Source organism: Penicillium paradoxum (assembly GCF_028828445.1).
Source record: "Penicillium paradoxum strain IBT 22861 chromosome Unknown utg000003l_segment0_segment0, whole genome shotgun sequence".
Classification (NCBI taxonomy): Eukaryota; Fungi; Ascomycota; class Eurotiomycetes; order Eurotiales; family Aspergillaceae; genus Penicillium; species Penicillium paradoxum.
Genome location: NW_026643181.1, coordinates 4,882,063 through 4,895,192, shown reverse-complemented (window position 1 = coordinate 4,895,192; position 13,130 = coordinate 4,882,063). Strand labels below are relative to the sequence as shown.

The following is a 13,130-nucleotide window of genomic DNA, read 5'->3' as shown; positions in this document are numbered from 1 at the left end:
CTTCCGCACATCTAGGTGAACCTGTTGAGACATCCATATATGAGAGGGCTTATGTGATAGTGAGCTCCTTCTTCAATGGTCTGACCAACTCACTCTTGATTCTGATCAGTCTTCAATTAACCCCCAAAAAGCCGGAAGATTGTCAACCTTGAAACTGGGGTATGACTCTGAAGATCCACAACCCGTCAAATATCAGAGGGGAAACAGCAAAGATGATCAAAATTGACACTTGAGATGGAAATAGGCTGCAATTCGGTGTTTTACCCTACCAGATACCGCCGGAATGCTCGGAGAGAAGTGACGACTGGCACCACACCGAAGGACAGTGCACCTGGTATAGGTATGCGAACATAGCGCTGGGGATTACACCCAAGCCAGGCAAGCTCCACCCTTCTGCGGTACTTCCAGCAGTCGAAATAAATCTCTGGACAGGGAATCTTGGTAAAAGTCATCCTATTCGTCGCAACTGCGGCCGCACTGGAGAGACGGACGGGATGTGGTGTTCGCTTTAGGGGGCGATCTTGATACCTATTTAGGTACCTACTCAAGTGTAAAGACTGTACAGTTATTGAATAAGCATCCTGGTCCTAGGCACCTTCGGATGCATCAGGACCATCCGGAAGGAGGCTGGGAGATTGTGATCGTTTAGAGTGCCACTAAGAACTGCGGGTAGAGATCCACTGTATCACTGCATGCATGTATGTACCTTAAAAAAAAAGGAACCGATGCGCAACGAAGAAGTTTATTCCCTTACATGCTGCAGATCTATATCTACCAATGACTTGAGGAGCGAAAGAACTTCTCCCTACCACCGCTGGACCATTGTGAGGACTGGGAGAACAACAAGGCAACTGGTATCTTTGAGAAATATCCATTGAATATGGCCATATCGGAAGACTCGGATATCTTGATCACCAGCCTAGGCCTTCCAGACACTGGAAGGAGTACGGAGTACAGAGTACTTCTATCGACATGCAGTGTGCGTTATGCACGGAGGCATGTAGATAAGAGTGGATCAGCGGCATTCACATTTGGACCTGCTGAGATCCGAGAATACTGCGATGGTCAATTTGATCTTCATGGCTAATTCAGAGGGCCAATCACTGTTTGCAAGTACAACCGATGGAGAAGACCGTATAATGTTCTAGAAGCATGCTGATCTATTGCCCAACTTGAGCAGTCGATGGCTCTAGATGTTCACGGGGCCGGATGAAGAGGTGTTTATGCCCGCTGACTAATCATTATGCGCATAAAGGCCTCCTACAGATTGAACCTCGCTAGCATGGCGCAGCTCACAGCCAAGCCCTCTCTGATGTCCACTACTTCCCCCCTATGGATTAAGCGGCTTATCCTTGGATGCTCCAACTGTAGCCTAATGTACCTTGTAATCTCCTTTTAGATTAACAGATTCTCCTTGCCTGTATGTTAGATGTTGTAAAATCACCAGGAATAGGTAGGTGGGTCAGGCCTAAATTAGACTCTCGTGACTGAGCGACCTCCTTTCCCCGGACGTGCCTCAACGTGGCCCCAGGCATTCTCAACTCTTAACATTTACATTCCTTACTTTCTTTAACTGCCTGGAGATTGTCACTCTGCGACATGGACCCGATATAACCGCTTGTATCATCACTTGTTTTGCGTCACCATCCCACGACCCTCCTTCTCCGCTCTCCTGCTACCGCGGCATGATCCCGCAACATGGAATCGCTCGTGTTTGAGAATTCACCTTTGGCCGACTACTTGGAAGGTTTGTCAAGTCCCAAATGCCCGAGGAATTCAAACTGATATCCGTACTAGGAGAGGGTGGAAACGCGGAGAGTTGGCCCGTGGAGGAGAACCAAAGCGACGATGATCATACCCATTCTTTCAACTTTGCCCCCCGAGGGGCTTCAAGATTCCAGGATCGCGTTCGAAACAGGCTCCCGAAACCACTCGACCTTCAAGGCACACCGCAGGGCCAGGTTATCACCAAACTCTACGACGCATGCTCAGTATGACCCCTCATCCAGGAGACTACAGGATCATACTCATGCTCTTTCTCCTCTAGTCAGCCTTGAATGTCCGATTAGCACGAAGTGACAATAAACGATTCTTGGAACAATTTGGTTACGTCATTGTCGCGTCACAACTCTTGAACGAACATAGCGCCCCTTCCTACACTTCCGCCGCCGACGTCCTTTCCGCAAAACAACCCTCAGCTCTACCATCCCTATCCACAACTTTTGGAATACAAGGTGCCATTGTCACAGCCTTGACCTCATTTTCGATTGCTTGGTTGTTACATTGGAGCAGGCCGAGGACAGGGTCAGGAGTCAGCCCTAAGAAAGCTGGCGTGCTCTTGGTCCTTGTGCCGGCCGTTGGCGTCGTGTTTTATGCTTTTGCGAAACGACAATGGTTGAAATACCTCCGACACCAGGCTGTTGAGGCAGCCGGCACTTTCATTGGGAACGCACAAGGCTTTGATTCCGCTGCGTCAGCATCCGTGGTCTTCATTCAGGAGGTTGAACTGGTTTCACGAGGCTATCGGATGTGAGATATTTGCCGTTTTCTCTTGTCATAACTGGGCTAACGAACTCTCGCAGAAGCACCCCTTTACCACCTATCAGCCGGTTAGAGGATATAGTACAAACACGAAGATGCTTGAGGTTGCGTCGCACGGTCTCAGAGTGTTTTCACTCCATGCTTGAGCGATATGTTCAATCCCAGAACATCTTACGTCCCCTTACGGATGACAGCGACCTTGCAAAATATTACGACATTTATGACATTGGACTAGAAGAACTCGAGGTAATCGAGGCGTCCCTGTCGCAGCGCACCAATGAGGACCAGTACTCATTGCGCGCCCTGCGGGATCTTTTCGGCAAATTGTACAGTGTGAGAAAAAGTGTTCTGTGCTGCCTGTTGGCTCTTAGCGCCGACGGTGGCGGCTCCGATATTGGTAGATGGAGTTCTGCTGTCGAGGAAATGCGTGAGCTTGCTGCAGTGACTGGCACCAGCATGCTTAAGATGACAGCAATCTTGAATGAAGAGGATCGTGAGTGTCGATCTGTTTCATCTAATACAATAATGTTGGCTAATTGATGTTTCCAGATGATAATATTCCTCCATCCCCATTGCCTTCTGCCTCACCAAGCAAGGATCACCTACGGGCTCAATTTCGGCGACTTACCTCTTTATCACAAGGAGTCCGTGCCTTGCATGCGAAAATGCATATTGTCAGCGAGGAGTCACATGCAAATCTGGAACGTGCAGACCCGGACGAATTCGAAGCTACTCTCCTTACACAATATGACTCTGTAGGCAATGACCTCAGGGGTCTTCTCCAGGAGTGGGAAACCGGTAAAGCTGCATTAGCCAGTCAACAAGATCGCCTCAGTGTTGGGGATCGCTCGCGACCGCCAAGCTCTTTCTTGCTGCCCATGTCTCCTACCCCTAGCTTGGGAGGCTCCACTGCAGTCGAGGGCAGCCCCACTGACGCACTCATGGCCTTGAATGGTGAGGGTCGACCGGATCTGACCCATATTTACGACGACGAGGAAATCTTCGAAGCAGTCGTGCTCCCGGCATCAAGAAACAAGAGAATGTCCTTGACAAGGGATGAGCGTCTTGCACGGGTGCGTGAAGACCGTGCCAGACAGGCGACTGCCCGCGAAAAGGCAGATGCCAGCACAAACATGCTTAAGGAGCTGGAAATGGTCATCAAACAGCGACCAGGAAATAACTCCGCAAAACGAGTTACCAGCATCTAATATCAAACTTGGATTCCTGTCTCGTGCTTGATGCACTCCACAGGATCTCTTTAATTTCTTCTGCGCCACTCGGCACAGCTTTGACTTGAATCAGCGCTAGCAGCTGGAAGTCACAAATTGATACCCACCAACATGTATAGACGGGGCGCGGCGACAGCGGTGTTTTATTCGGCTAATATTGCTTCTTCTTCTTCTCCTTCTTCTTCTTCTTCTTCTTCTTTCTCCTTCTTGCTTCTTGCTTCTTGCTTCTTGCTTTCTGCTCATTACTCATTTCTTTTGTATCATTATTATCTGTTCGTCTGTCCTTACTATGATCCAGGTCCTGGAGCTCCTTTTGGCATTCAACTTTGTTGCGTGTGAGGATCAAGACCGATTTCCCATTTGTATATTACAGCAGGTCCTTCTGTAAACAAATTATTATCTCATTTTCTACGTCTATGTTCGCTTGTAACTGATAATTATCGTACAAAGTACATAGGAAACGCTAGACATAGATGTATACGAAGAAGCCTTGTCGCCTTACTGCCTGAGGTATCCAACTTAACCGGAAAGGGACATATCGCCAAACGCGACCGCGTCTTCCCCACCCTCCAACGCGATCCGTATATTAGGCTGCTGTCTCTTTCACCTTCGCCCACATACATACCCAATTCACTACTTTCATCTCCTTTGACATCTTGACTCTATCAGGAAATCCACGCCTCTCTCTTCCTCTTACGACCTAATTTCAAACCACACACACACAAACCACCAAGAGTGAGTCGGCCAACTACCAATTTGAAAGAGATTGTTGTGTGCGAAGGACAGATCAATTAACCCACTCACCAGTGTTGGAAGCACGATTGGAACAGGCCAGCCTTCTGAAGCGCGTATGTGATCCACGCCACTCAACCAATTCCGCAATGGAAGCAGTACTGACACAATTGTGTGTAGGTCGTCGACGCCATCAAGGATCTCGTCCAAGATTGCAACTTTGACTGCAATGACTCCGGAATCGCTCTCCAGGCCATGGACAACTCACACGTTGCCCTGGTCTCCATGCTTCTGCGCGCTGAGGGTTTCTCTCCCTACCGTTGCGACCGTAACATCGCTCTCGGCATCAACCTGCTCTCCCTGACCAAGGTGCTCCGCGCCGCCCAGAATGAAGACATCCTGACCCTCAAGGCTGAGGACTCACCCGATGCCGTCAACCTGATGTTCGAGAGTGCCGAGACAGACCGACTGAGTGAGTATGATATCAAGCTCATGGATATTGACCAGGAGCACCTGGCCATCCCCGAGACTGAGTACGCTGCCACCGTGGAGATGCCTTCGGCCGAGTTCCAGCGCATCTGCAGAGATCTCAACCAGTTGTCCGAATCTGGCAAGTGATTTCCCCAGAGCTAGATCCGACTAGCAGAACACAAGTCTCATGGTGCTAATACCTTTTTGCAGTCGTGATTGAGGCCAGCAAGGAGGGTGTCAAGTTCTCCTGCCAGGGTGATATCGGTAACGGCTCCGTCACTATCCGCCAGCACACCAACGTCGACAAGCCCGACCAGAACGTCTCTATCAGCCTCTCCGAACCCGTCGCCCTGACCTTCTCCCTCAAGTACCTCGTCAACTTCTGCAAGGCCTCCAACCTGTCCTCATCTGTCGTGTTGCACCTGTCCCAAGAGGTGCCGCTGCTTGTTGAGTACGGTCTGGGAAGCGGCCACCTGCGGTTCTACCTGGCTCCTAAGGTGAGTGATCTTTTGTCTCGGCATTGGCATCGTCGGAAACCAAGCTAACATGGGATTGTGCACACAGATCGGCGATGAAGAGTAAACGAATTATTTGGGAGATTTGAGGGAGCATGGGCAATGCTAAAAAAATGAAGCTCAATGATAATGGAGAGAACCGGAGGAAATGTTCTTTCACTGCATCCCTGATAACAGGGATTTTACAAGATGTTCACGATAATTTACACATTCAGCGGTCGAGGTTTCGACATCGCAAATTTTTCAAAAATCCGCAAGCTTCGTCTAGTCTTTTTTTTTTAATCCGCAGATCGCAAGTAAAAGATTGCTACAGGAGAAAGAAAGTTCTTAGAATACACCAGCCATTGAGCTAGCATAGAGATATGATTCAAGAGTATCTAATGTTGCACTCCAACACGTATGTTGTAGAAAAAGCCCACACAAAACCAATCCCCAACCTCCGCGACTGAAACCCCACAAGCCCAAAGGCAAACCGACCCTAAGGACCTCACAAGGATGGTCCACAACCCCACTAATCAGCAAGGTCGCCAAAAAAAATTCTTCCCAGTCCCTCCCAAGCCACAAACAAGGGGGAGGGTAAAAGAAAACTGACCTGGAAAAAAAGTGTGAAGCGCCAACCCCACCAGAATGATCGGAATCGAATGATACCATCCACCGATCTCCAAGGAGAACAGCAGAGCAAGGTATGCTGCGTATTGCACTAAAGTGTCATCACACACAATCTCCGCACCGACTCTCCCAAGGGGTTCCGGAAACCCGCGAACGGGTCCCCGGCCCCGATGTTTCTGATGCCAAGTGCAGGTGTGGGTAGAAGTGAATCTAGGATTCACACCAGGCCCTCACGGGCAGGACCGGCGCCGACGCGCGAGAACGAACGACGGCGCGGGTTGGGGGTTGAAGATTCCTCCGAATTTCTCATTTGCAAGGGGTATCGCGCGCCCTGGGCGGGACCCAGGGTTTGCGAGGACGGGCTGTGAGGCTCGCCGTGTGTAGCAAAGAAACGCAGCATTGGTGGGGGTGGCGCTTGAAGAAGGGAAATTGCCGTGCCGCGGATTTGGGTATTTATATGGGTGTCACGTGTGATGACTCATCTGTGCGCTTGTCCCGATTTGGTTGCATGTATGGACGGATGGTCCCTTTGGATTCTGTTTGTAAATAACTTCTGTATAAACTTGGGTGGAGGATTTTGTTTGTATGATCTGGTTGGTAAGTGACTATGGAATTTCTGAGGTTCTAGTATAGCTCTCTCAACACACTCTGCTCATCGTCCCTAGCCAAATCCTGGCGGAAGGTACGGATTGGAGCAGAGGAATTGCATAGGGACAACCCGATACCATTGACAGCTTCAATGATAGACCACGCAAAGAAATCCTCGCGCTCAATCTTGGTCTCGAATCCAGTTTTCTCAAAATATCCAATGAACTTATACCCACCCAACTCCTCTTGCGAAGCATATACTCTCCATCCACGCACCTCGGTAGCCCCATTCCAAGAGACAAACCACGTCGTAGGTCCCGAGATATGATCCGACACAGCATAGACATCTGGACTAGTAGTCGGTGTGGTGGTGAAATTCGCCTTCCACCCACGATACCAGTATCCAGTGGGGTCTGCTAATCGCGCCTCGAAAACAACACGCGAGCCATCCAATGTATGCTCACTCAGGAATGGGGTGCCTCCCCAATAGATAAAGACATTTCCATTTTTCAACGACTGTACACTTCCTGTTTTGTTGGTGAGGATTCTTCTAGGCGAGAGATAGCGGTGGACTAGAGAAACGTGCATGGTTTGCATATCCACGCGCAGTACGAGGCCAGATGACGAAAGCGCAGTTTGGTGCCACTCGTCAAATCCGTTGTCAAACAGCGAAATTTCGATACTGTTGCTTTCTTCTTCTTGTACTCGGGCGTGGTGTTGGGAACTGAAGTTCAATCCAGCTTCGAATGTGAAGTCGGGTCGTTTGCCTCCGAGTCTCCAGAGGACAGTGCCATTCTGCCCGGAGATCATGTAGATGGTACTTGTATGGCGTGCAGAGATCAAGTAATCCCCATTTTTGGTTTTGTCCACGGAATTAATGTGACTATGTAGGTGGTTGAAAGTCAGAAGAGACGCCCAGTTTTGACAGATAACAGAGAGAGGACCTACAAAAAGTCCCAGTCAGTTTCGGGGCTGATACCATTACCCCATCGTCTATGTGTAAGCTCCATATGCGACTCTTCTATTTCAATGTGATCTGCAGCGTCCCACATGAAGTTGACAGTTTGGGTTTGAATATCAATTTCCTGGAACCCAGAACTCCTCAGGTATCCGTTCACCGGGCCTCCAACTGGAGAAAGATCCCAGGGCCGATTCATTAGCCATGTTGTCAAAACGGCAGTTCCATTATCGACAACATTCAACTCATGTAGGTCTGGTTCTTTGCCACCGAGGATTTCAGTGAAGTCTCTTTCCCCTCCGCGTGTGTATAGGCCTGGATCTAAGGCAACGACGGGGCCAGATGCTTGGACTCCAACTCCATGCTGCATTGACAACATGCATATCTTTTCATGGCCTTCGATATGACAGGGGTGAAGATTGTGCACGAATTCGTTGCCTACTGCGCCAGCCCAGGCTAGTTCCTGTTGAGATTGTCAGTACTTCTGTGATGAGAGAGGCCGTTGTACGCTGGGGAGATTTTGACCTACCCCGGTATGGCTGTATATGTAAGGGCCATCGTCAAAAGTCGCTACCTCATAAGGGGCGATGAAGATATAGCCTGGGGTAACATAGCCATGCTCATAGTGGGTGACATTCAAGACGGGGACGCAAATATCTGGTCGCTATTGACATACGTTAGCTACCGAAAGTGTTCATTCAACGATAGGAATGGTGCCATACTGATTGAAAGCATTGATTTGAGCTCGCGATGACTCTCCAAATATAGTGCGGGGAGAGGATTATCCCGAGCATGATAGGCAGCCCGAAATCTACCAACACAGCCATCGTCTGGCTGTAGTGGCCAGATAATAAAAGCTGGCTGATTGACGTCCTCTTGTGCCTCGGTAGACTCACCAGCTTGATACTCAACAAGCCAAATGGAGAAGAGAGGTTGTGTCCGGGAGATAGCGCAACGATCTGTTCATGGGATTACTCTGTGACACAGTCATGTCGCTTCCCTCATGCAGCACATACAGCTCGGGACCGCGAGGGAGATCATGCTGTGTACCACTTGGAAATAGAATATCCGATTGCAATTGCCGGACCTTTTGAAATCTTGCGGTATCACAATGCAATTGTTTCCATCTCAATGTATGGGATCCATGTTGATATGCAAAGCACCGATAGCTGCATGAGAGCCACTCTGCAGACACAAGATCCTACTCAATCTGCTCAAAGGCTCGAACAGTATAAGTCTTCCCTTGCACTTGGACTTTCTCGCCCGGTATCCTCCAAGATCCAAATCCCTCTCCATCAAAGCCAACCATCATCGAAGGCAAGGTATCCGCCCCTTCGCCAACCACATATTTCGCACTCCAGCCCGAGCCCCATTCTTCCCTTCTAGCACTAACATCAGCGCCTGATTTTCTAACAACCAAGCCACCATTCGGAGTCCTCTGACGCGTATGAATTTGAGTTTGCCGCAGTGCCAAATACGTTCCCCAGATGCGACCGATGAAAGTCTTGGTGACCGTCACTTCTCCTTCTTCACTGCTGGAATCCCCATCAACTGACTCCAACACCCACGAAAGTCCCTTCTTGGGACCATCGGGGCCGTCTCTGAACGGCAACTCCCGCCACACTTCCTCATATTCCGTTTCAGGTGCACCGGGAAGATCCGGACGAGGCATAATGCCCGTTTCGAGATCATCTCCATTGGGCAACGAGGTGAAAGTCCCACAATCCACGCTCTCAAAGGCATTGTGAGAATCAAGTTCATGGGAGAAGGAGACCCGTACTGGTGAATCAGTCAGAGATTCAAATTCGTATGAATGCAATGGTAGTAGGTGGAGATAGGCAACATACAGGGCTCCTGGCTCTCAACAATTCTCTGCCCAGCAATCGCCCAATCAATCTCCCCTGTCGTCTTCTCGATCCGCATATCAAGATACCAGTCTTTCACGGACATCACAATTGTATCGGTCGTTTCCTGAGCGGGCTCTGGGAGCCATCGGATTGAGATGCGAGTGGAGAAGCGGCAGGTGGATTGGTCGGAGGTGACAGTGGCCATATTGCCGGGCGTGATTGCGGTTCGGATTCAAGTTTGGAAATCACTGAGTGATGATGTTTGATTGGTGTATACAGGCACGGACTAGTGATGTAGTTGGTTTGTGAGACCAGGTTGGGTATGCCAATATCGAGGGCTCAGATCATTAGGCAAATCCGTGTGGTCAATGGTCTATGTTTATAAAAAGATGTAGCATGTCAGAATATCAAAATCAGGGATGTTCAAGGGAATGATGGTCAAGAGGCAGGGAGAGCAAGAAGAAAGTCAGTCTATTTCCCCCTCACACCCCCGCATCGACCTCTTGTCCTCTTGTATTCTCCCCACAAACCGGATATGCAAGATATGGACCTCTCTACCAAGCACAGATCTAAACAATGGGATGATAAGTGTGAGCTTCGATTAATTGAGAGCGATTGTGGACAAACCGACCGAGATATGGGGCAAAGCTGGATGCTCTTGCCTGTGAGCTGGTGTCATTTTGTCACTCATAATAAGAGTGAATATAAGACTGTCAGCCCTTTGCTGTTAAGGCTAATGTGTTTAGAAAGCCCAGGAATTAAAGAAACAGAGAAACTCACTTCTTACCCGTACACCCCCTCCCAGCTATACCAAAAGAGAAGAAAAGCCTGTTCCGCTCAGCAGCTCCATCTTCGACAAGCCACCGATCAGTATTCAAACGATCATGCTCGGGAGACACGTTCTCGTCCATCCGGTGCACCGAATATGGCTGACAGCTCACGACAGTATGCTTTGGAACAAAGAACCCGTCGATGATCCTTCCACCGGTGAGTATATAGCGAGGCAGTGACATCGGAATGGGCGGCGCATACCGCAGCGCCTCTCCAATGACAACATCAAGATATATAGTTATCCAAGGGTGCAGCTTCCGGTGCAGTAGTTAGTTCCTCGTGAAGGCGACGTGGAAACTCAGGGGCTGTGGTGGTGACAGCTCCCACATCAAGAAGCACAGACTATAACTTGTCGTTTCGATACCGGCGGCCGTCTAGGACGTAATGGTTTGGTTTTGGGGCGCTGCGGGCGTGAAGGCAACTCGGGATGTAAGGTGCCAACGAAGGGAGATACTACTCCAGGAAGTTTTCTGTCTTTTCTTCAGTGATGTTGGTCATAGCGTATCTCTCGGCAAAAATACGTTTCCTCTTGCTATGCTGATGGAGGTTAGCACCCAAGTGCCAGCATTTGTTCAAAAAGGATTACCTCGCCTTTCAACAAAGTTGAAAACATCGTTCTAAACTTTGCATTAGCGATTAGCATATCTCTGCAGGGCAGACTTACCTGATCTTGAACCGCCCGAAAAGATCATAGTACTCAGTCTTGTCGTACCCACCGGCACACATCATTTTGATAGCCTCGAGGCTGGTGAAGAATACTTCATTAGGACTAAGTCGGACGATAGAGTCATAGATCTTGTGCAAGCGGTGGATGGGTTCTCGCTGATTTGCTGTGAACCCCTGATACTTGAGCCACAAAACTTGTGAATCCAGTGTACCGCGGGCCTGGTATTGTAGACAAAGGCGATGAGCTTCCACGAACAAGTATACATCTGCAATAGAAGATGACTCCGGCCCATAGAGACATCATTTCGTGTAAGCCTTAGGTGACAGGTTGCACCTTAAAAATAAAGAGCATAAAATGGGATTGTCTATCCCATATACATGATGTTGGAGACGTGGTAGTAAGTACGGGGAAAGGACAAGGAGGAGGAGATAACGCTCGAGACCCTAATCCAAAAAGGGAAATATGAGATAATAGCAGCCTGTGGGGATCAAACATACAGGTAGTTCTTGGGAGTTGTAAAACTTATGGATTACAGGCGCTGTGTTGGGTTAGAGCTTGTCTCAAGGGCCAAACCTAAGATGGCTTAGGCTTTATAGTGATGACATGGAGGGGAGATTCAGATGGGCTCAGAGTATATCTAGGTCTACATACAATTCGTATTTGACTACATGTATCTACTTATATGCCGGTGTAACGAGAAGATCTATTGTTTACTGGGTGCATTTCAAGAGGCAGGTTCCAAGATTCGAGAAGGGGATGAGTAAACATCCATGAAGTGCTCAGGGCGTGAGTGAGCACCCATCGATACATGTGAATGGGGTGAATAAATCCTAACGTGGTAAGCATGGCAGAAAGGGGAAGAAGTGAGGATAAATACAAGAATCCGGAGTGAAATCAGTAATTCTGGGAAGTTAGCCTAGTGTGTTTAGGTCCGGACGAATGTCTGTGCAATGAAGACCATAAACCGAATGACTTCAAATGCGACGATTGCCTGTGAGACGCGGCCATAAGGAGCATCCCAGTCAGGGGTGCGATTCCCCGACACCTCTTTTTTTTTCTTTTTCTAGTTTTCCTTTTTCCCTGTTTTCCTATTTTTGTCTCTCTCTTCTCTTCCTCAGGGGCATTATCCATCATGATCATCATCATGATCATGCTACCTTGTACTCCGTACTGATCTTGTGATGATCTTTGTTGACTTTCAAGGTTGTGTTGCGAGACTTATATTACGGTTCCCCGCCACTCTCTTCCTTTCATTTGACAACATGTGGTGTGCACTCACTCTTTCCAAGATAGACTGTAGAGCCTGGTTGAATCCCCAATCTCTTGCACCGGAGACTTCCCAACGTTTGCAGCCTCAGAGCCTCAGGTTGTCCAAATCTTTAATTTGATATACGACCCTAAGACTCCATCCCCCCAATGTTGAAGGTTATCTTTCAACAAACAATAATTACGCCACTGAGCTCTACGGAATTATCGCTGCCAATGTTATGATACAGATATTCGTATGACTATACGTATATACAGAGGAAGAGAGATCTCTGGAAACTGGTCTATCAGCCTTCCCTTGGTTGTCTGGGTCTCAGAATTAGCCTACTATTTTACTAGTGACTAGCAGTTCCTCTAGGGTATCCTGCTGTGGATCACCGGCTATCGAAGTATTGAGAACTGCACCTGAATGGCATCAAATCAGGTATAATTACGTATGTATTGAGATACAACGTCTGAGAAGCCGATTATACCCGCTCGCATCTTACCGTCTCTTCAAGTTCTCAACTCCTGCGCATCACTCATAAGGCTAAAGCTCACCATAGGGCTTACCAGTGATGTTAGCATACGTGGTCGTTCGACTCAGCCGCGCCTTGGCAGGCTTCTAAGGTTCAAGATTCGACCTGTTGTTTGAGCCTCATTGAAGAGGTGTACGAAGTACTCCGTCTTGATATTCACCACAACTTTCAGTCTAGTCGGATCTGCAAAGATTGGGGTGATTGCTTCAGCTCTGGTGGGTTGATTGACCGCCGGAGCTGACCTCCAGGGCTGAGTTTCCAAAATCTTACGAGCATGTCAACATCAGGCGCCCAGTATGACGAGTAGGTCATCCAAAAAATCCCCATTATAGTGATGTATAAATTCTTGTCTATACCC

General features: G+C 48.7%; 5 protein-coding genes across 5 annotated transcripts; 2 read left to right on the top strand and 3 right to left on the bottom strand.

The window, feature by feature from the left end:
* Positions 1 to 1,698: 1,698 nt before the first annotated feature.
* Positions 1,699 to 3,749, top strand: N7457_003652 (vezatin family protein; the record flags this gene model as incomplete). Its single annotated transcript, XM_057174697.1, has 5 exons — positions 1,699 to 1,747; positions 1,798 to 1,991; positions 2,048 to 2,529; positions 2,583 to 3,034; positions 3,091 to 3,749. The coding sequence occupies 5 exons, from the start codon at positions 1,699 to 1,701 to the stop codon at positions 3,747 to 3,749; spliced, it is 1,836 nt and encodes a 611-aa protein (XP_057034848.1).
* Positions 3,750 to 4,059: 310 nt separating this feature from the next.
* On the top strand, positions 4,060 to 5,555 carry N7457_003651 (proliferating cell nuclear antigen; the record flags this gene model as incomplete). Its single annotated transcript, XM_057174696.1, has 5 exons — positions 4,060 to 4,105; positions 4,578 to 4,618; positions 4,683 to 5,116; positions 5,200 to 5,470; positions 5,538 to 5,555. The coding sequence occupies 5 exons, from the start codon at positions 4,060 to 4,062 to the stop codon at positions 5,553 to 5,555; spliced, it is 810 nt and encodes a 269-aa protein (XP_057034847.1).
* Positions 5,556 to 6,314: 759 nt separating this feature from the next.
* N7457_003650 (uncharacterized protein) lies at positions 6,315 to 6,497 on the bottom strand (the record flags this gene model as incomplete). Its single annotated transcript, XM_057174695.1, has 1 exon — positions 6,315 to 6,497. The coding sequence occupies one exon, from the start codon at positions 6,495 to 6,497 to the stop codon at positions 6,315 to 6,317; it is 183 nt and encodes a 60-aa protein (XP_057034846.1).
* A 224-nt stretch (positions 6,498 to 6,721) lies between these two features.
* Positions 6,722 to 8,437, bottom strand: N7457_003649 (arylsulfotransferase family protein; the record flags this gene model as incomplete). Its single annotated transcript, XM_057174694.1, has 4 exons — positions 6,722 to 7,568; positions 7,634 to 8,106; positions 8,173 to 8,307; positions 8,366 to 8,437. The coding sequence occupies 4 exons, from the start codon at positions 8,435 to 8,437 to the stop codon at positions 6,722 to 6,724; spliced, it is 1,527 nt and encodes a 508-aa protein (XP_057034845.1).
* Positions 8,438 to 8,844: 407 nt separating this feature from the next.
* On the bottom strand, positions 8,845 to 9,695 carry N7457_003648 (uncharacterized protein; the record flags this gene model as incomplete). Its single annotated transcript, XM_057174693.1, has 2 exons — positions 8,845 to 9,422; positions 9,491 to 9,695. 2 exons carry the CDS (start codon positions 9,693 to 9,695, stop codon positions 8,845 to 8,847), a joined length of 783 nt encoding a protein of 260 aa, XP_057034844.1.
* Between the last annotated feature and the right edge of the window lie 3,435 nt (positions 9,696 to 13,130).